At 41.9% G+C, this 21,552-nt stretch overlaps 2 protein-coding genes across 27 annotated transcripts in view; one reads left to right on the top strand and one right to left on the bottom strand.

The window, feature by feature from the left end:
* The window catches only part of Mindy2 (MINDY lysine 48 deubiquitinase 2), a 58,843-nt gene extending 47,940 nt beyond the window's left edge, over positions 1–10,903 (top strand). For 3 of the 9 annotated variants that reach the window (XR_003947881.1, XM_011242735.3, NM_172772.2), the window contains 2 exons: positions 2,259–2,459; positions 4,628–10,903. Coding sequence is in view for 8 of the 9 variants with exons in the window: in XM_011242735.3 (XP_011241037.1) it covers positions 2,259–2,459; positions 4,628–4,756 (330 nt within the window). In the remaining variant the exon portion in view is untranslated. Of the gene's footprint in view, positions 1–2,258; positions 2,460–4,238 lie in introns of all 9 variants that reach the window. The other 6 variants (XM_011242733.3, XM_030244337.1, XM_011242736.3 and 3 more) reach the window with 3 other exon arrangements.
* Positions 10,904–17,679: 6,776 nt separating this feature from the next.
* Positions 17,680–21,552, bottom strand: part of Sltm (SAFB-like, transcription modulator) — a 50,061-nt gene continuing 46,188 nt past the window's right edge. For all 18 annotated transcript variants that reach the window (XR_001778967.2, NR_152142.1, XM_006511349.4 and 15 more), the window contains 2 exons: positions 20,800–20,960; positions 17,680–18,338 (listed from right to left, as the gene is read on the bottom strand). Coding sequence is in view for 16 of the 18 variants with exons in the window: in XM_006511349.4 (XP_006511412.1) it covers positions 18,230–18,338; positions 20,800–20,960 (270 nt within the window). In the remaining 2 variants the exon portion in view is untranslated. The remainder of the gene's footprint in view (positions 18,339–20,799; positions 20,961–21,552) is intronic.

Here is a 21,552-nt window from a genome sequence, read left to right as displayed (position 1 = left end):
GTCTCACAACCATCCATAATGAGATCTGACGCCCTCTTCTGGGGTGTCTAAAGTCAGCTACACTGTACTTACATATAATAATAAATAAATCTTTGGGCCAGAATGAGCGGGGCTAGAGTGAGTAGAGAGGTCCTGAGTTCAGTTCCCAGTAACCACATGAAGGCTCACAACTATCTGTACAGCTATAGTGTACTCACATACATAAAATAAATAAGTAAATCTTTTAAAAAGAGCTTACATATACACACACACTTATACACATGGGGGTAGAAGGAGTATATGTTTTTGGTTCTTGATGTTTTGGGGGGATTGGGTTTGGGGTTTTTTGTTTTGTGTTTTGAATGTTCAAGACAGGGTTTCTCTGTGAAGTCCTGGCTATTCTGGAATTTGACCTGTAGACCAGTTGACTTTGAGCTCAGATGTGCACCTACCTCTGCTCTTCCGAGTGCTAGGATTAAGGGAGGAGAGGAAGAGCTAAATAAATAAGCAAATGTAAAAAATAATAAAAGTAGATAGTAAATTAGATAAGACTTTTGACCAAAATGAACTTTTTTCCATAGGAGATAATCTGGTTTTGTAGCTAGGAGAAGATGTAAATACCTAGTAATTGAATTTGACTGTAGCTACATTTACATTGCTTTAAAAATCATCTTTTGGAGCCAAGGAAATAGCTCAGTTTGTAAAGTGCCTGCTGTACCCACAGGAGCAACTGAGTTCTATCCCTAGCTGGATGTGGTAGCATGCACTTGTCATTTCCGTACTGGAGATGCAGAGACAAGATGATCCCTGGGACTCACTGGTCAGCCATGAAAACCTGAGTTCAGATTCCCAGCATCCATGTAAAAAGCTGGTCATAGCAGTGCATCCCTGTAACCCAAGCATTGCAGGTAGAGTCAGGAGGCTCCTGAGAGCTGGTCGGCTACTGGTTTAGTCCAAAAGATGAACTTCTGCTTCACTGAGACATCCTGTCTCAAGACTGTAATAAATAGAGTAACAGAAAGAGACCCAATGGCCTGCTCTGACCACCATAGGTGTGCACACATGCACAAGCCTGTGCCCCCACCCCTAGAGAGAGAACATGATTGACACTTGAAGTTGTCCTCTGACTTCCACTCACATGTATGTGCACCTGCATACACATACATATGCATATCTGAAAATTGTCTTTTTAGTCAGGCATGATGGCTCATGCCTATAATTGTAGTATTTTAGAAGCCGAAGCAGGAGGAATGCTGTGAGTTTAATGTCTGCTATAGACTGAGACCTGTCTCAAAACCAAAGAAACAGCAATAAAGGGATAACAGGACTTCCTGCATAGCACTTGCCTATAATCCCAAAACTCGAAAGGCCAATGCAGGAAGGCAGCTGCAAGTTCAAGGCTCTTCTGGGCTACGTAGCAACTTTGAGGTTAGCCAGGTCTGTATAGCAAGGGCCTCCCTCAAAAATGAGTAACTTCATAATAGAGTAAAATGAAAACAAGAAGTGCCCTCTGAGCTGCGTGTGGTAGTGTAGAGCTGTAATCCCAGCCCTCGGGAGGTCAGCCTGAGATACTCAGCAAGACCTTGCCTCAGAGCAGAACAAAACATTTGGGGGCGGGGGAGAGAAAATGAGTAAATAATCTTATGAAGTTCTTGAAATATTTTAAAGACAAACACTAGAGAGAAAGTGAGTGATAACTATCTTTAGAGGGTGGGGATTGTTGAGTCTGTTTGTAGATGTAGAAAGTACTAGATGTGTGAAACCCAACAGCTCCAGCTGTTATGTCAGCTTCCAGCTTTCCTGTCTTGTCTGCATTTTCCATACTTGTGTTTCTTTTTAAAACAAGAACTTTTTTCAATACTTTTCTAAAATGCCTTATTTATTTATGAATTCTAGAAAAGAATTCAAAATCTATGTAGAAAAAATGATAATACTGAAGTAAATGTGTAGGTCTGCAAAGAAGTACTTAGAAATAGAACTTTAAAAAAAAAATCTGTGCCTTGGAGCTGGACAGTTGGCAGCTCACGCCTTTAATCCCAGCACTCAAGAGTCAGAGGCAGGTGAGTCTCTGAGTTCAAGGCCAGCCTGGTTACAGATTAAGTTCCAAGATGTCTAGGACTATAGAGAAACCCTGTTTCCAAAAACAAAACAAAACAACTGTCAAAAAAAAAAAAAACTGCTGTAAACGCTTAAAGCTCCTTAATGGGTGTCTGCCTTCACCCTGGCTGGCTCGTGGGTCACATCTCAAAGCTGACACTGGTCGTGATTGAACTCCTTAGGACTACCTTATGGCACTGTCACTGCAACAAGAACAGCAGAGCCAAGAAATCAATTGGGAGCAAATTCCAGAAGGAATCAGTGACTTGGAGCTGGCAAAGAAACTCCAGGAAGAGGAGGACCGACGGGCCTCTCAGTACTACCAGGAGCAGGAGCAGGCTCAGGCTGTTGTGACTACCACCACCCCTTCCACACAGGCCCAGGTAAAACAGCAACTGCCAATCTCAAACATGACTGTCACTTCAGCAGTGAAGGAATCTGTTTGAGTGAAGCAGGTGTACGTCAGCTCTGGCTTTTCAGCTGTGTTAGCAAGGGCTTGCGTTTGTTCTTTTAATTTGTCTTTAGATTTATTAATTTTATTTTATGTGCATGAGTGTTTGGCTTGCATGTGTATCTGTGTACCTTGTGTGTGCCCTGTGCTACAGAAGTCAGAAGAGGGCATCTGATCCCAGAAACTGGAGTTTTGTACAGTTGTGAGCCACCATGTGGGTGCTAGGAATTGAACCCAGGTCCTCTTAACTGCTGACAGTATAATTGTGTTGTTAGAGACAAGTCAGTGTGTGTGTGTGTGTGTGTGTGTGTGTGTGTGTGTGTGTGTGTGAAGGGGCATTCCTTCTCCTGATTCCTATACTGACAAGTTAACATGTGAATGACTCTCTCTGTCTCTCTCTCTCTGTCTCTCTGTCTCTCTGTCTCTCTCTGTCTCTCTCTCTCTCTCACCCTACCTGTGCAACTTTTGCACATTGTTCTAATTTTTTGATATCCTAACATTTCTAATTTCATGAACATGCTTTTTTTTAGAGGTTCTGATAAGATTATTCCACCTTTTTCTTAAGTTATTTAAAGCTACAAATATAAACCAACTTGAACTAAGTGCTGCCTTTGAGTTAGAGGCAGCCCAAGGGTTTGCTGAAGAGTGTGGTGTGCTGAAAGACACGGGCGCATAGCTCCTGCTGAGTCTCTTTCCCACTGCAAACACCTGTTCATCATCCTGCCTCTCATGGCTCCTCCCCCTATCAGGAAACCAGAAGACTTCATCCTGAGGTTTCTTTAGACTGGCATTTAGCTCAATTTCCAGTATATATTCAGCATAGGGTGGCATCTCTCTTCTTGTCAGGGTTGTTGTTCATATTTTAAGCAGTAAAATATGACTGTCACACAAGTTCTACAAGCAAGTCTCATATAATGAATTAGAAAGTATCCCTTTCTTTTGTGCTAACCTACACTATGCCAGAGCCTTCTCTTTGGCATAGGTACACAAGAAAACAATATGCCTTTTAGGATCTCATTTAACCACGTACAGAATTCACCATTAAAGGGCTAGGGTGATGGCTCAGCAGGTAAGAGTGTTTGCTGTGCAAACATGAAGACCTGAGTTCAATCCCAAGCATTCACATAAAAGGCCAGAGAGAACTCTGCACCTATAACTGTGGTAGGCAGACAGGGGGATCTCAGCAGCTTGATGGCCACCAACCTAGCTCCAGACTCTGTGAGAGAACATCTCTCAAGGAAATAAGGCTGAGAGTGACAAAAGACACCAGATGTACACCCTAGCTTTGCTTTCTCACAACACACAAGTATATGCACACATATTCTCTCCCTTCCTTTCTCCATTAAAATACATGTAAAACTCCTGCCTTTAAATCAGGTACTAACTACACAAGCTTAGCAGGTGATTCCTACTATGTTAGAATAAGCTTTTCATTTTGTTCAAGTTCATAAAACACTATTTTATAGTCTCAGTTCTCAGGATTCTTGTTTTTTTCTTTTGCTTTTAAGATCTGTTTATTATGGTATTTAATGAAATCCTGAAGAAATATTATATTTTACCAAAATTGTCATTTTAACATAAATATTTAACCTAGAAGCTAAAATAATTATAGATAATTATATATTTGGAATAATTAAGGCATTATTTCAGTAACTTATACATTATTTTTATATGAGATATCATGTATATTTACTTCTCTCACACCCAACAGAAGCAACTTAGAAAAGAAAGGTTTGTTGTGACTTACGGTAGAGGGTGCAGTTCATCATGGCCAGGAAGACAGACATGGCTGGTGGAAGTAGGAGGTAGTAGCACAGAATTTCCGTCCTTCCCATCAGAAAGCAGCAGCAGACCCAAGGCAGGAAGGTGAACCAGGTAGGCCTCTTCTCTAAGATGCCCAAACCTCCCACAGCAACAGGCCAGCTGTGGACCATGGTCATCTCTTATCCTAATCCTAACACCTGTGAGCAGAAGCCGTGCCCTTGTGCCCACAAAGCGTCTGTTTCTGTAAGGATGCCTTTGTCTCTGTGGCTCTAGCTAGCTAGCTCTGATTCAGTGCCCAGGAACAGTCACCCCTTCCCATTTGTGTTTCTCATACAGCAGGGCCAGCCAGCACAAGCCTCTCCATCAAGTATAAAACAGCCTGGGAATAGTGAACGGAAACGCAAGGAACCTCGGGAAAAAGACAAAGAGAAAGAAAAGGAAAAAAATAGCTGTGTGATTTTGTAGGGAATGCTGACGTCTGTGGGAACCACCTATGCAGATGACGGAAAGGAAGACCCAGTCCCTACCGTCTGTGCCTGATCTCCCAATGGATTTTGCTCATGTTTTCCAGGGGAAGGTTGTTACTTTGTTACAATCAGCTTTTTCAAGTTACACCATACACTCTCTATGAGCTGGAGTTTTATGTTACAGGTCGGAACTGGTGTGTGTTGTCACTGTAGCCAAATGAGAATATCACTCCTATTTTGTGTCTAGTGACATTGCAACTCCAATCAGTTAGTAAGCTATTGTGTTCTGTGTGACAATGGATGGAGGTCACTGAATAAGTTTGATCCTTCTCAAGATGTAATTGTTAGCACAACTATTTCTGAAACTTTACATTGTTAAATTATATCCTAATCCATGAGGAACGAGGACTTTAATATAGGGGAGGGGGAGAGAGCAGGAATGCTGACCCTTCATTGTATATTGAACTGGTTCAGCCCTTGGACAGCTTTACCTTTCTTTAGTAATGTACATTTTAGCTACTACCTTGAGAACTGATAATGGAGCTTGGATCCAATTTAGATAGAAAAAATATTTTTTATTTTCAAATAGCAAAAAAAAAAAAAAAAATACATTGACACTAATACTTATAACCTATCCAGATGAGATACTGACTTTGTAGTGCTGTGAGATGTTGAAAAACTTCAACCCTTTCAGAACCTGAGCGGTGGCTTCTGGTTGATGAGCATGTGGTACATGCGTGAGGAGAAGTCCACACTCAGGCTCAGCCTTGTACATATGAGGACAGAGAAGAGCAGCGTTCACTGTCTACCTTTTTCTAGAATTACCTTGAACCTTAAATTTTAAATCATGTTTATTGCTAGAAAATTAAACATAGTTATTTAAACCAATAAAAAGCACATTTCTGAAGGAGAGTTAATCTCTTGACTCTAATGAAAAGATATTAATAAAATTCTAAATGTAGGTAGGAGTCTAAAGGAATTTATGTAAAAGCAATCAGATTTTTTAACTTATGAGAACCAAATAAACCTAAGACATCTTACATCATTTCTAGGATTCTGAAAGAATATTTACTCAGCTTTGTGATGAGGCAGCACATATTGTATTTCTAGATACGATTTGGAAAACTATCCTTAACATGCTTTTTTATATACTTTGTATTTAGAGTTTGTTTCGGTCATTTTTGAAGATTATTGACAGTGCACGTAGCTGTGTGATTTATCCTAAACCTCAGTAAAGTTTATTCCGGAGCATCACAGATTGAACATCAGTTAGAGAAGAGTCCTTGGGGTCTGGAGGCAATTAAAGACTACCAAAAGAAAATAGTGGAGAGTTTAGGACTATTGTCATTGATGTTTTCCATGATCCCAAACCAGCTGTAGGCTGAATATATATGTAAAAAGTAGAGTTTTATTTATGAAAAGTATTGTTCTAAGATGGAAAAACCCTTCAGGGCCATGCTGTATCCTTTTTACCCTTCTATATGACATGTCTGTTTATGTCCTTTGTGGTTTCTTCAGATTTTCTATACTAGCGTGGGAACTAATCAGGGAACCTGCCTGGGGTATAAAATTTGTGTATAAAATACCTGGTAAGTAAGTCTCTTGATTCCAACCTCGAGTGAGTACGAATGGTCAGAGATCAGACCGTTGGGTGGACTGACCTCACCTCAGCATAAACACCATGACTGTGCTCTGCTGATAGAGGAGAAAGCTCAAACCTCAGTGTGTACTTTCCCAGAACAGTCTAATATTTTAATTTAGGAAACAATAAACCTTGAGTAATTATAAAAAGTATGCTTGAGGCATATTTTTCCATAATTATATTATCATGTTATTGCCCTTGAAGAATCTATATATAAAAGTTACGTTATTTTTTACTATCTTATTTTTTCCAAAGTAATACTGCCAATACTGCACTCCAAAAAGAAAAGAACAAAACGAAAAAACACACACAACTCACTGAAAACCATCAGCATTGCTGTCAGAGAGTCAGTGTGCAGAGATCAGCCAAGCACTGTGCTTGTTAATCCTGCCTGCTCTGATGTGGCAAGAGTCATATCAAACTTACTATGATGTTTGATTACTGTGGAAGAGATTAAATGTTTGACTCTATTAAAACAAATTTCTGAAATATGCTTTCCTGTCCTTGAAGGCTTGTCAAGGTTCTAAACTGCCATGTATTTATTTCCTATGTTTTACTCAAGGTAGCAAGTGATATTCAAGCATATTATTGCTTATTTGGGTAAATAGGACTTTGAAAATGGTATTTTCAGGGATTTTTCCCTTACAATACTTTGTAATACTTGACATTGTTATACATATATTGCTAACAAATGTTACAATTTAAACATTTTGGAGCTTAATGATTCTAGGCTAAATTTCAGGCACATTTGACTCATGCAGGAGAGCTAGCAGAAGGCAGGCAGAGGAGCAGATGTGGTCCCTGGCACTCTTCCTACTTTCAGAGCCTACTCTTAAGGTTAGTGACCAGTCTGTTATTAATGTGCACTTCTCACTGGTGTCAATAGCGCTGTGACCTGTGCTAGTTTATCAGTACCTAGAATCATGTGTTTCTGAAGTAGGTTTCCAGGACTTCTGTTTAGGTGTCAAAGCAACCTGAAAACTATCAGATAGAAAAGTTGTGAATATTTAAAAATATTCACACACACACCTACCTGCACTAGGAGTATCACCAAGTGGTACAGCATTTGCCTGCAGTGCACAAGGCCCTGGGTTCAATTCCTAGTAGATGTATATAGACACACTGGCAGCTAATCAAGGCATTGGCCTTATGCCCAGTCAGTGTGGATGGGTAGAATAACTTCCTCCATGCTTCAAGGTCAGGCTAGGATTTGAGCAAGTCAAAGGCTTAAGTTTGGAATTAGGTTCTAGAAGAATATATATATGTATATATATATATATATATATATATATATATACACATATACATACATATACATACATATATATATATATAATGTTCTTATTGCCTCCCTTTTCTATAGCTTGACAATTTACCACATAGTATGTTTTGAATTCTTTCTCATGCTCCTTGATCTTGTTACCTAAGCAAGTTAATGTCAGATGCTAGTTTACTAAACTCAGTGTTAGCCATTCTGTACGTGCACAAAAGCTTCATAGCATTTTGCTTTCCATAAATCATAAACTCAAACTTCAGAGCTTGAGGACCAGAGAGCAAGGTATGCCTTGTGTTCACTGTCCATGTTGGCATGTGGACGAATGTTTGTAAAACCCTTGCAAATTAAGGCAAGAATTTCTAGAACTGTCCTCAGTCTTGCTTAAATTTTCTTGGAATCGACTGTTGTAGCCCTGGCTACCTTCAAACCCAGAATCCTCCTGCCTCAGCTTCTCACTGCCACTACTACAGGCATATATCACCATACTCATCTTGTTGAAACTTCCTTTAGAAAAGCAAACAGCAAACTGATTGCATGCTGCTTTGTGATTCATTGTACAAGTTATATTTTTTGACAGAAAGCTTACAAACTTGTACCCAAACACTGTCTTAGACTTACAATTTAAATTGAAAAATTGTTTGACAAAATAAGGCAGAGATATTAAAGACAGTCATTTATTGATATTTTAATGAATCAGACGTGAAATTCTGGCTCACTTGGTGTTTTAAACCTGACTTTATCAGGGCGTTAATAATACATACCTGCCATCCGGTTTGCTAAAGCAGGAGGATTCTAAGTTCAAGGACACACTGAGCAAATTGTAAGACCCTGATTCCAAAAACAAACGTGACTTTGTCTTGTTTTGGCAATCATTGTGTGCCTCAGTTTATTCTATGTGCAGGGTGCTCCTCTTCCCCTAAGTCCTCCCCCCCCCAGGCTTGGTTCTCCTGAGTAAATGCCATACTCTAGCACTGAGAGCTAATGAGATCATCACAGACACTGCACATTACTGTTCTCCAATGTGTAGATCTTTTATAGTGACTCAAATCTGGCTTTTTATGCTGTTAGAATGTGTAGAATTCTTTGAATGTAGCATCGAGGCTTTCAAAAATATATTTTGCAGTTGCTTTTGTATTCGGTAAGTTAGTGTCAAGACCAGGAATATTTATTTGAGCATAGCAAATGCACTTTACAAATCTGTTTTCCCAGTATCCTCTACAGATCTAGCTTTTAGAGCCCTTTGGTCAGTCCCTCCAGGGTACAGCAGTTCCTCCAGGAACTGACTTTGCTCTCCCCGCTGTGGTCAGTGTAGACAACTTATTCGTGGCATAGTGTAAACATGAATTCTGATCTTGTGCAAGTCAAATCCTTTAGATAGCAAGCAAGAAACCCTAAAGGACCATGTGTGAACCTTAGTCTGTGGTTCTCTGATAAGTTAGCAGCTTTTGTTACTGATGCCTGACACTTTTTAAACTGTTGGAAGACTTGAGTTTACTTTTCTTAGGTAACAGTTTAAAATAACTTTAAATTAAAAGCTCCCTAAAGGGAATACATTACAGAGAAGATAAAACAGGAGGAAACCTTGCAGGATGCTAGAAAATTTACTTTGAAAATCTATCTAAAATTTAATTCATGCATGTCTTTACTTAATCCTGGTGTTTCCGCTCTTAGGAAATAGAGCTTAACATTAATATATGCATATATTTTTTTACGAGTAGGATTCTAGTTTCTATCTTCTGAACTCAAGAGAACTAAACTCAACAAACAGGGTAAAAATCTTCAACTCTTGCCTCAAACTCAATGATCCTTTGTCCTGACAAAAGTTAGACTTGTCTAATAAGCTGGTATTCTTAGGGCATGATACCCTCCCATTAACTACTTAAACTACCATGGCAGAGACAGGAAATCTAAGCCTTGCCCCATGGTGTCCCGGAAAGTGTCCATTTTTATCTAGCATGACTTGTAAAGACTTCCTCAGCTCACATCATTGCTACTGGTCACCTTTTAACTATTCTTAACACCTATACTGTCACATCTGGAGAGGCAAGGCAGCCCTGTGGGTAAAGGATGCACAGGGCAGAGCCCTTTGGCAAGCAGTGCTCACTCCTTTGGCTCCAGTAGTCATTTTACATCTCTATGTGTAAAGTCAGGAAGCTGAAGTGCCCATTAGAAATCATGAATTGCTGACTACACCCTAACAGAAACGCCCTAAGAGGCAGCTCTAACTCATGCAATGAGTTTGAAAACAGAGACTGGTGTTTGATCTTTGAAAATGATGTCTGGTTTGTCAGAATGTTTGTTGCTGTTCTTTCCCACCATTATTTGTATGACATAACCACTGTGACAAGGTGCAGTGTCTCTTCACTTCCCAGGAATTTTCTAGTAGTTTTTGTTAAGACTTATTTTCCTAAAATGACAGCTGTCATCACAGATCCACACCTAAGACCAGACAACAGAAGAGTGCTGCGTGACTGCAGAACGGTGGAAGGGATAATCTGTGGGCAGCTCATCTCCTGAATCCAGCACATTTGACCCTCGTCTTTGACTTGGGCTGAATAACGAGGTTGAAACATGGATTTGGGAGAGCAACAAGCTATGGAATGCTGTCATTTTGAACAGCTGTAAGCAAAAGAAACAGGTTGTCTTCCCCCACTTTATTATGGCACACGGAACTGTGTGCTAGCTGGAATGGGCTCTCCACTGACCGTGGGGACTGAGCGCCTCAGCTCCCGTTTCCTGTCTGTCCTAGCATGCTCCCTGTGTCTGAGAATTCATTCTCTTGCTTTAAATGGAAGTAAAGAATGAGGAGTAGGGAGGGATGACACAGAAGCAGTAGCTAGAAAATGCTCTTCGAAAAAAGACACGTAAGATGCACCTACCCCTCGCAGGGCTCAGCTGATTTCTGTGAAATAAACTGTTTTAAATGTTAATTTTGCTAAGAGCACCTCTAAAAATTATGTCTTAAATTTCAAGTTTCACTTTTGGAAACTACTCCTGAAAAGACATTGAATATAGGTGGGAAAGTAAACAATGTTTCTGACTCAATGATTCAGTATTATCCAGTGTTTAATCTCAAATTCATTGTAACACAAGTGTAGTGTCATCGTTGGATTAAAACGTTGGATGTTTTTGTTAATATACTTTAAACTGTAACCAGTGAATAACACCGTAGTATTTTTTATTATAGATTATATTTTATTTCAATAAACTTTGATATTTAGACTGAACATTCTCTCTGTGTGTCAACTCATCACCCTAAACTGCAGCCTGTATGGCTGGGAACACTGACCTGAGACTTATCCTTAAGATCAGTGTTTGACATAAGGGACAGTTAATAAACAACTCTAAGCTACAGAGTGGTGACCTCAGCTCTAGTGAGGAAGGGTCTCCACATCACACAGCTCTCTTATTGGAGGCAGGCAGGCAGGCAGGCAGAGCTGAGAGGGATCGCTCCTTCCCTCCACTATGGGTTCCAGGCTGCCAAGCTAGCGCTGCAAGCACCTCTTACCCACTGAGCTATCCAAATCTGTTTGATAAGTGATTCAGAGCAGTGTATGCTGTAGCTCAAATTCAGTATTGAATGTGAATGGGCAAGAATTATGCAGCTTTTAAAGCCTCTTACTGTGGCCACTAATGGTGGTCCACAGCGGTAACCCCAGCACTCATGTGGCTGAAGCACAAGGAGTGATATGAGCTAAAGGACAGCCTAGGAGATGGAGTGAGACATTACCTTAAGTTTCAAACAAATGTTATTTTGTTCTAAAGGGCATCGACCAGAGGCCAGTTTCCCTTACTGAGTGACTAAGTTCAAACTTCAACCACATTCCTATTTAGAGTCTCAAATGTCAGGCTACTACATCCATACTTAAAAGATGTCAGTAGTAGAATAGAAGCCAGATGACTTGTGAAATTATTCAGATTAGTTCAGTGGGAAATCCTGAACACTAGTAAACCTCTCCCCCCTTGCCATCAATAACTGCCCCTTCCCCCTGTAGCTGGGTGAAACAACCTGGTAGGTAGTAACACAGGCTTTTCTTTAAGAGTTAAAAAAACTTCAATCCATAATGAGATAGCACGCTACAGCCATGGGACAGCCAACACCAGGAGTAGTGCCAACACCCAGGTTTGAATCTCGGCAGTTCAGACACAAAATGCAAAGACAGTACACACTTCAGAATTCCCCAGCAGTTGTCTGCAATGTTAAGTATACCCTGCTGTATGTAACCCCTGTCGATTCCAAGCCTACTTACGCAAGAGAAATTAAAACATGTACGGAGGCTTTTACACAAATATTCAAAACTTTTTTTCACCAAACGGCAAACAAGCTAAGCTTCCATCAATAAGTAAAGGCCCAGGAAAAGTGTGGTACATATGTTCAAAGGAAAACCTACATAGCAAAACGAAAACTGACACAGCAACACAGCCCAAATGCAAACCCTGCATTGAGTTTAAGGATGTTTTTGTATGATTCTAGTTATACAAAACTTGGGAGAAAGATAAACTGCACCAGTGGCTGGGCTGGAGAGCTGCTTTAGGATGCACAGGGAGGACGTAAAGGGCTGGAGAGATGACTCAGTGGTTAAGTTATGTATTGCTCTTGCAGAGGACCACCTGTAACTCCAACTCCAGGGGATCTGAACTCATGTGCACATACACACATACAGACACACATGGATGCACACAATTAAAATTAAATCTAAAAAAAAAAAAAGGACAAAGATTTTTGGTGATAGTCTGCTCTTTGATCATGGCAGAAGGGTCACAGCCATTTAAATTTGTTATAGTTGTGATCATCTGTAAATTCCATTTTAAAATAATTTCAAATGCTTTTATTCATTAGCAAAAAAAAAAAACTATTAAAAATTGAAATTAAAAAAAAAATCCTAATTGAAGGGGAGGATGGCGGTGTCCTAGTACTTGGGAGGTAGAGGCAGGCAGATCTCTGTGAGTTCAAGGCGATCCTGGTCTATAGAGCTAGTTACAGGACAGCAAGGGCTGTTACACAGAAACACCCTGTCTCAAAAAACCAAAACAACAAAAACATGTAGTTGAAGAGAAAGCCTTAGGGCCTGAGTTCCCTCTCCAGAATCCATGTTTTTAAAAAGTGGGGTGTAGTAGTTTGAATAAGAATGGCCCCCACAGGGCTGGAGAGAAGGCTTAGCGGTTAAGAGCACTGACTGCTCTTCCGAAGGTCCTGAGTTCAAATCCCAGCAACCACATGGTAGCTCACAAGCATCTGTAATGAGATCTCATGCCCTCTTCTGGTGTGTCTGAAGACAGCTACAGTGTACTTACATATAATAAGTAAATAAATCTTTTTTAAAAAGGGGGGGCCACAAAGGCACATGTTTGAATATTTGGTCCCCATTTGACAAAACAGCTAGAAAGGATGAGGAGAAGTAGCCTTTTTGAAGAAGCTGTGTCACTGGGGGCAGGCAGGTTTTGAGGTTTCAAAAGATTTGTGTAATTCCCAGTGTGTCTCTCTGCCTCTACTTGTTTCCTCTCTGCTTTGCTCCACCATCATAGACTCTCACCCAATGAAACCATAAACCCAAATAAACACTTAAAAAAGAAAACAAAAACAAAAAAAAAAAAACAAAAAACAATTAGTTGCTTTGGTCATAGTGTTTTATCAGAGCAATAGAGAAGAAATTAAGACATGGGGCATGGGGTGTGCATGGAGAAGAGGACATACTCAAATCCCAGGGGGTCGCTAACCTAGCCTAGCCTAATCATTGAGCTGCAAGCCATTATAGAGATCCCATCCCCCAAACAGGGTGTATTAGCACATGAGGAAGGACACTTGAGGCTGACTTCTAGTCTCTGTGTGCACATGCACAAAATTCCATCTGACATAGCATCAAATAACAGAGAAATTTTAGTGCAAGACACACACAAAACCCTGAAGTGTGTGTGTGTGCATGTGCTGACATCTCATTCATATTTTGACCCAATGGAAAGAACAAGGATTGGAGAAAGAAGCACTAGCATCAAGAATTCAGGCAGCCCCTGGGTTTATATTTGAGAATGGCTTACCACAGAACCAGTAAGAAACCTTAGATTTTTGCTTGCAAGTGAAACTTTCCATCATGGGGAAGGCATGGCACTAGAGATAGCTTAGCAGTGAAGGGCATGCCCATGCTCTTGTATAGCAACAGAATTTGGTCCCCAGTACCCACCCACCTCAGGCAGTTCACAACTGCCTATAACTATAGTTCTTAAGGATCTAGCTTCATGCATGCATACAGATAGAAACATGCCAATATATATATATATATCTTAATTTTTTATATTAAATGCAGGTTTATTGGGAAGCTGCTCTTTGGCAAGGTCACTGGCCTCAGGGAGCGGGGAGACAGAGAAAAGGGCGTGTTCACAGAGAAGAACAACATTTTAAATTTTATAAAGATGTTTGCACTATTTTTATATGTATGAATATTTTGAATCCATATATATTTGAGTACCACATTGTGCAGTGCCCACATAAGGCAGAAGAGGGCAACAGATCCTTTTTCATTGCCATGTGGGTGCTAGGGAATTGAACCTTGGGATCAAAGGCTTGCACCACCACCACCCAGCTAATACCCTTGTGTTATATATAATATATATTTGAAGACCAAGTCTGACTGCAGGTCTGACTGGACTAGAACCGACTCTGAAGACCAGGGTGACCTCCAAAGTGCTGGGATTAAAAGTATGTACCACCACACTCAGCTGTTTTGTTTTAGACAGTTTCTTTACATATTCCAGGCTGGCTTTGAACTCGTCCTTCTGCACTGCCTCCTAAATGCTAAGATTATAGGCATATGCCATCACACCCAGATTTTTTGGTTAATTTTGTAATAGGGCTCTTAGCCAAGACTGGCCTTAAGACTCCTTTGTTGCTAAAGTTACAGGTGTGCACTACTGTGCCTGGCTTGAATATGTCAAATTTGAAGAGCCTGAGAATACTAAGTATTTGTAGGGGACAGAAGAAAAGATTCATCTGCAGACAAGAGGATGGATTAAATGTTGTACTTTATGAAGAATGGGGGTAAAAAAAATAACCATTTTCCAGGAAGGTCTCAAAACTGTTGCAATGGAGGAGGTCTAGGACTGGAAGGAGGTGTTAGGGGACTGTCTAGCAAGCCACAGAAGTACAAGCCAAGTGCTTCCCATGCAATTCCTAAGCCTTGTATTTTCACTTGCATTCTTTTGCATGTGAAGTTTATGAGTTTAGCATCTTGCTCACACTGGTTTTCTATAACTGCAAGCCTTCCGTTGGTTTGAAACCATCACAAAGTCGATGCTGCAATGCAGCATTTGGACAGCACCATACTTTCTCTAGGCAGGAAAGCACCCAGCTTCTTGTATAAAACCCTCTCACTGACTCTGCTAATTAGTAATTCAGCACTACTCACGACTCCTGCGATTTTCTTAAGTTTTCTAAGCTAGAAAAGGCATGGCAACCCGAGAAAACTCAGTATATGGACACTACTGGGCTGGCTCTTCAGAACAAGAAAGGCTAGCAACACTCAAAGCTAATTTATTTATGCTGAGAACTGAACAAAGGTACTCTTCCACATTAGGCAAGACTACTAGCCACTAGATATATATCCAGCCCTTCAAAGACCTGCAACCATTTTTTTAAAATGGTCTAGGTAGTCCAGGTAGGTTGCACATATCCCACTCTCTAAATATGTATTTTTTAACTTATTTGCATGTTCATATGTAGATGCCCCAGTGTATGTATATGTAAAGCCAAGATTAACATCCAGTGTCTTCCTCAACACCTTTATTGTTTTGTGGCAGGATCTCATCAGGTAGCCTTGGCTGGCCCTGAAGACATGGGGGCTTTCCTGCCTCAGCCTTCTAGAGTTCTGGGATTACAGGTATGAGCAACCTCATCTGGAGCTGTAAATAGCGTTAAGTGCATGGTGTATATATAGACGGTGCAGGTGTGCATGCCTAGGTCAAGACCAAAGAAGATTTCAGGTATTGGCTATTAGTCTCTGCCTTATTGCCTGGAGACAAGCAAGGGTTCTCACTGAAGCTGACACATGGTCTCTAGCTAGCACACTTTAACCCAACACTGGAGTTGGAGGCACATATGATCATGGCCCATCTTTGGTCTCTAGCTAGCACACTTTAACCCAACACTGGAGTTGGAGGCACATATGATCATGGCCCATCTTTTTAAGATTTTTTTTTTTAAAATGAGTGTTCTATCTGCATATATACCTGTGTCCCAGAAGAGGGCATTGGATCCCATTACAGATAGTTGTGAGCCACCATGTGGGTACTGGGAATTGAACTCAGAACTTCTGGAAGAACAGCCAGTGCTCTTAAGTGCTGAGCCACCTCTCCAGCCCCATGGTCTATCTTTTCATGTGGGTGCCGGGGATTTGAACTTAGATCCTTGTGCTTGTAGGGGAATCACTCTTACCACCGAGCCATCTTCCCAGCTCTTCAAAACTAACTTTTAGTAGCATTTCAGTAGGCTGCGAATGTACCTCTGTGCCTGACAGGAGACTAGTTAAATAAACTAATCAGAGAAACATTAACAAGATGTACTGATGAGGACTGCGCAGGCACCAACTCTGCCCTTGGCTGCTTATGAGCACCAAAGCACAAAAGTGTCACACTGACTCTAGCCACCAACAGGAGCATAACCCAGTCTACAGCCAGCTAGGCAGTGACCACTGAGGGTTCTGTTTTGCCACTCTCAAGTGTCAGGAAGTAGAAAATGGGAGTTGATATAGATATACTCTCACACTACACAACTTAGGACTGGACAAGGACACACATACACACATACCCTCCCCAAAGCTGAGGGCTGGACGGGGACAGACACACACACAGACAGACAGACAGACAGACAGACAGACACACACACACACACACACACACACACACACACACAGCTATAGGGCAGAAGGACAGATTATGAGATCAGCTCTATTTCAGAGTGAGCTCCCAAGATGGACTTGGCAGTCCACACCTTTAATCCTAGCACTTAGGAGGTGGAGACGCAGGTCGATCTCAGAGTTCAGAGCCAGCCTGATCTACAGACAAGTTCAAGGACAGCCAAGGGTGAACAGAGAAACCTTGTCTCAAAAAGAAAACAAAACAAAAAGGGGGTTTCCATAAAGAACTAGACTCCAGAGTCCTGTGGCTGTTTGCAACCACCCAGAGTCTGAGACAACTCATACCCCCCCATCCAGGGCAAGAACTTCTAGAAAGACTCCACATCAGAGTGCCACTCCTTCCGTCTTTTGCTAGGTGTGAGCAGACCAATGTCAGGACCAGGATTCAGAACAGTCTGGGTTGTAGTAGCTGGTGTCTATAAAGGGTTTTGGAAAGCTGTGCTGAAATAAGTGGTGCTCTAAGTTACTGTCAAGAGCTTTCCTACTGAAGATGCTGTAACAAAGGATTATAAGATTTCTAGCACATCCACTGTGCTATCAACTCATGACTAGAAAAAGCCTGACACATGTCTCAGGAACAGAGAGCAAACGCTACCATTGGAGCTCTTACCAAGTCTGCTGCTTGGGACTCACATGCAGGAAGGCTGAAGGACTACCCCTGAAACTGAAACAAAGATATATACATTCTCATTCTCTTATTCTCTCTCCTTCCCTCTCCCCTCCTCCCCCCCCCTCTCTCTCTCTTTCTCTCTCTCTCTCTCTTTCTCTCTCTCTCTCTCAGTATGGGTTTTAATTTCATAAAACCTGACAAATTCACCCATCTAGACTGTGGGCTTCGTCCACGTCTCCGCATTATTTTGGAAAGATGGGAATGTTATCACAAGATTCTGAGAATTGGGATCCATCTATCAAAACATGAAGATCCCCCACAAGTGCACTTACCTGCTCAACTCAGTAAACTGAGAACTTCATGACACATGGACAAGATCTCCTTCAACTCCATGGTCTTATACCATGCAAACCTGAACAAGTCTGTTGCTCCCTATATGGAAATTTTACCTTCAGTTTACAATTAAAAAGGTTCTCAATACATTAGCAACTATACAGAATATGAAGGTTTATTTCCAAAAAGATTACATTTTTTTTTTAACCAGGATACACAGATGCACTTAATGTAACAGTACCTTCTGCAAAAATAGGTTACATAATACTCCGAAATGCAGGGAACAATCTTATTCTCTAAAAATTAGACAGCAGGCTTTTGAAGCTCAAATAGCCTTCAAAATGGAGGCAGCCAACACTGGTGACACCACAGAGCTACGCTGCAAATGAAACCACTACCATTCAGCTGCAAACCACTCATGTTCACACAGTGCCAAACAGAACAGCCTTGTGCCAATCCTTTCAAATGGGTCTCAGTGCTGCAAGAAAAGGTTGAATGGTACACAAAACTATGAAAAGTTTCAACAGAACTATTTAAACATCTTCTCTAAAGTTGAGAAAAGAAATCGTGTTAAATTTTTTTATAAAGAAAAACAACAGTCAGCTAGAACTCTCAAGCAGTCAGAGGTTCTCCTAGTAAGCAGTCAGGGAACGTTTACAGGAGATCTCAATAAATTATCTTGAAGCCACAGCAGGAAGCTTGCGTTAAAATCGCCGTGGAGGTCCACTCTTAAACGGCTTAAACCCCGAGCTGCTTCCTCTTGGCAAGGAGTTACCACTCATCTGTACAATCCTGTTCACTGGGGACGCAGTGCTGAAGGGGTTAAAAGGGAAACAAAGGTCAGAACAAACCAACAATCACAAGCTGCTTTCATAGCCCCTGACGCTTAGGGGCACAGGCTGCTCTCTGCCTTACTCACCACAGCCAAGACCCTAGTCCTGTACAGTGCATACCGTTCGTTATCAACCCCTCCTTACCAGGGAAGAAACTAAGAACTGGAAGTGTATCCTGCTTTGTTTTTTGAGACAGGGTTTCTCTGTGCAGCCCTGGTTATCCTGAAACTCACCCTGTAGACCAGGCTGGCCTTGAACTCAAACAGATCTGCCTGCCTCTGCCTCCCAAATTCTAGGATTAAAGGTATATGCCACCACCACTGGGCCTGGAAGTATATCCTGACCAAGGCACAGAGCTAATATATGGTGGGCTGCAACAGCGTGACCTTGGCACTCTCATTTCAATGCCCACTTCTTCAGAAGCCAATGCTATGCATGACAAGACTACAGCTAGGCTTCTCCGAAATCCACCCTGGATCCGCAGCAGCAGCAGCAGCAGTGACTTGTGCCAAGTGTAAACCCACAGCCCCTTCAAGGTTTCCTACTTCCTCTTTTTACTCAAGATGTAATTATGGAGAGGCAAACCTTAAACAAGATCCTCCTTCAGTTTCTCTCTGCTAGGCCTAATTCATAAGCCACTCTAACCCCACCCAGGTCGCTGTGGGTGGGACCCTCTAGTCGCTGGCTTTAATTAGTGGTATTAAGGAGACTGTGGTACACACTAGAGCTTCATGAACTATCTACCAGAAAGTCAGCCAATAATATTTGCAGTATCTTTGTTGGGTTTTATTTGTTTGTTTTGGGGTTTTTTTGTTTTTTTTGTTTTTTTGTTTTTTGAGACAGGGTTTGAATTCACTCTATAGACCAGGCTGGCCTCAAACTCAAATTCGCCTGCCAAGTGATGGGATTAAAGGCATGCGCCACCACGCCCGGCCTGCAGCATCTTTATATATTTCTGGCAGCACTACAGATGCCAGAAAGGGACAGGAAAAAGACACTCCAAAACTCTATCATAATGGGCAGTGAAGTGCAATAAATCAAGTCCAATAAAGCCAGGTGAGAACCTGGGTTAAATCTGTGACCTACAGAAGCCACTGGGTTTTGAAGCAAGTAAATGATAGAACCAAATGTGTGGTTCCAGCACCACATTCAGAGGTAGAGTGACTATCACACGTTCTCTGGGAAGACCAGCCATGGGCTGGACAGAGGAAGGGGCAGCATCAGAAAAATGCTTACTGTATGGATACCATTTTGAATTTCTTCTAAGAACAAAGAAAGATCAAGACTGGGTTGTGTTTCCTGTCAGGGTTTTGAGGACGGCAGCACTGAGAGGTAAAAGAAGCTTGAGGCAAGGAAAACAATTAAGTTGGAGAGGAACAAGTTTGCCTGCATCCTGGAGCTCAAAGAGAGGCATTATGAGGAGATGGCAGGGAAGAGTAATGTGTGAAGATCATCTGCTTGAAGGAGCCAAAGAGGAGGGTCAAGAAGGGAAAAAAAAAACAGAAGGATGGGTGTGGTGACACACACCTTTAGTCCCAGCACTTATGACAAAGAGGCAGAGGCAGGCAGATCTCTTGAGTTTGAGGCCAGCCTGGTCTACAGTAAATTCCAGGGCAGCCAGGGATATGTAGTGAGACCCTTTCTTGAAAAACCAAAGGAAGGAAGGAAGGAAGGAAGGAAGGGAGGAAGGGAGGGAGGGAGGGAGGGAGGGAGGAAGGGAGGGAGGAAAGAAAGGAAAAGAGAGAGAAAGGAAGAGAGGGGAGAGGTGCTGGCATGGTGTGGCAATACCTAGAAATCTGAGGCAAGAGAATCCTGATTTGAAGGCAGTCCAGCCTACACAGTCTAAGACTGAGTAGCCAAAAGACGACTTCAGAATGAAGCAAGCAACAGTGTAAAACAGACCAGACTGTAAGGAGCCCCAGACCAAACACCGTCCACAGAACAAGTCACTGGTGCTTTTTGGACCACACATGGCATTGCTATGCAGACACAGCACAGGAGTAAACAACAGGATAGCAAAGCAGTAACTGCTCTCAACAAGGGTGCGAGACAGAGGGCAGGAGAGACACCACTGACACCAGAGTAAGCAGAGAGAGATGAAGCTTGCTCCTCAACCTCGAAACAGGCTTGAGTTGAGTGTGTGGAGCTGGACTAGTAAAGGAATGGACCGTAGCCTCCTTGACTTACTCAGTGGTAAGCTCCACGAGGTTATGTGCATGGCCTCCTCCATCTAGGACCCACTTGTAAGAATGCTAATTGTTAACTTACAACAGGGAGAACAATCTTACAAACTAGCTGCCAGCTCAGGCTTCTGCAGACTCGGTTCTTAGGAAAGGTTTGGGCATTCCTGGGGATTTACTAACTGCAATGTAATTTCTCAAAAACTCTAATAATCCTTAGGAAAAGGACTACCCAATTGTATGACAAGATTAGCCACTCACCTTGAGTGTTGGGTTATCATGCCTGCTCCTGCTCGGCCATCACCCATTCGTCTTGTGTCATGGTAGCTAGGCCCCTGAGAGGGTGGGCCATGCCACTCTTTCCTTGGTCCACTTGTGTCCCGTCCATGACGTTCCACGACATGTCGTTCTTCAGGGTAGTGCTGGGAAGAGCAAGTGAAAAGATGAGTCCTGGCCCCTTAGTCCCATGCACTGACTGACTCACTCTGCTGTGCTTTAGTCTGAGAATGCACAGATGAAGGAGTCACCACCTCTCCTGGCAGGAGTTCCTCAGGACCTTTATTCCTGTGTCCACAGCCACTACTACTCCAGCACTATTTGGGCACAGGCATTTCAAATGCCTGGATAGATCTCTACATCTACACAAGAGGTCAAAAGTTAACGAGTGACTGAGGATGGGCATGGTCAAGCTAGGACAACAGTTTGCAAACAGATTCAGAAAGGATTCCTGTTTTATCCAGTAGGACTCAGCGCTGAAATCTGAACATGTGCTCCCTTATGGCTATACAAAGTATGGGGACACAGGAAAACAAGTATTTGTAGAACCAAGAACAAGAAGAAAAGCCAACGGCTGCTGACCTCCAGCCTAGGCAAAGCTGTCAGCATCCACACACTTAAGATACAGTATCAGCCACACAACTGACCGACATTATAAACTTCTCTGACAAAGAAGCCAGGCTCTCCTCCTCAGGAGACTTTTCTGAATGTGGAGTGCTGGTGTAGAATAATTTCTTA

Source organism: Mus musculus, chromosome 9, assembly GCF_000001635.26.
Source record: "Mus musculus strain C57BL/6J chromosome 9, GRCm38.p6 C57BL/6J".
Taxonomy (NCBI): Eukaryota; Metazoa; Chordata; class Mammalia; order Rodentia; family Muridae; genus Mus; species Mus musculus.
Note: the sequence above shows the minus strand (reverse complement) of the source record. Positions and strands in the feature narration are given on the sequence as shown.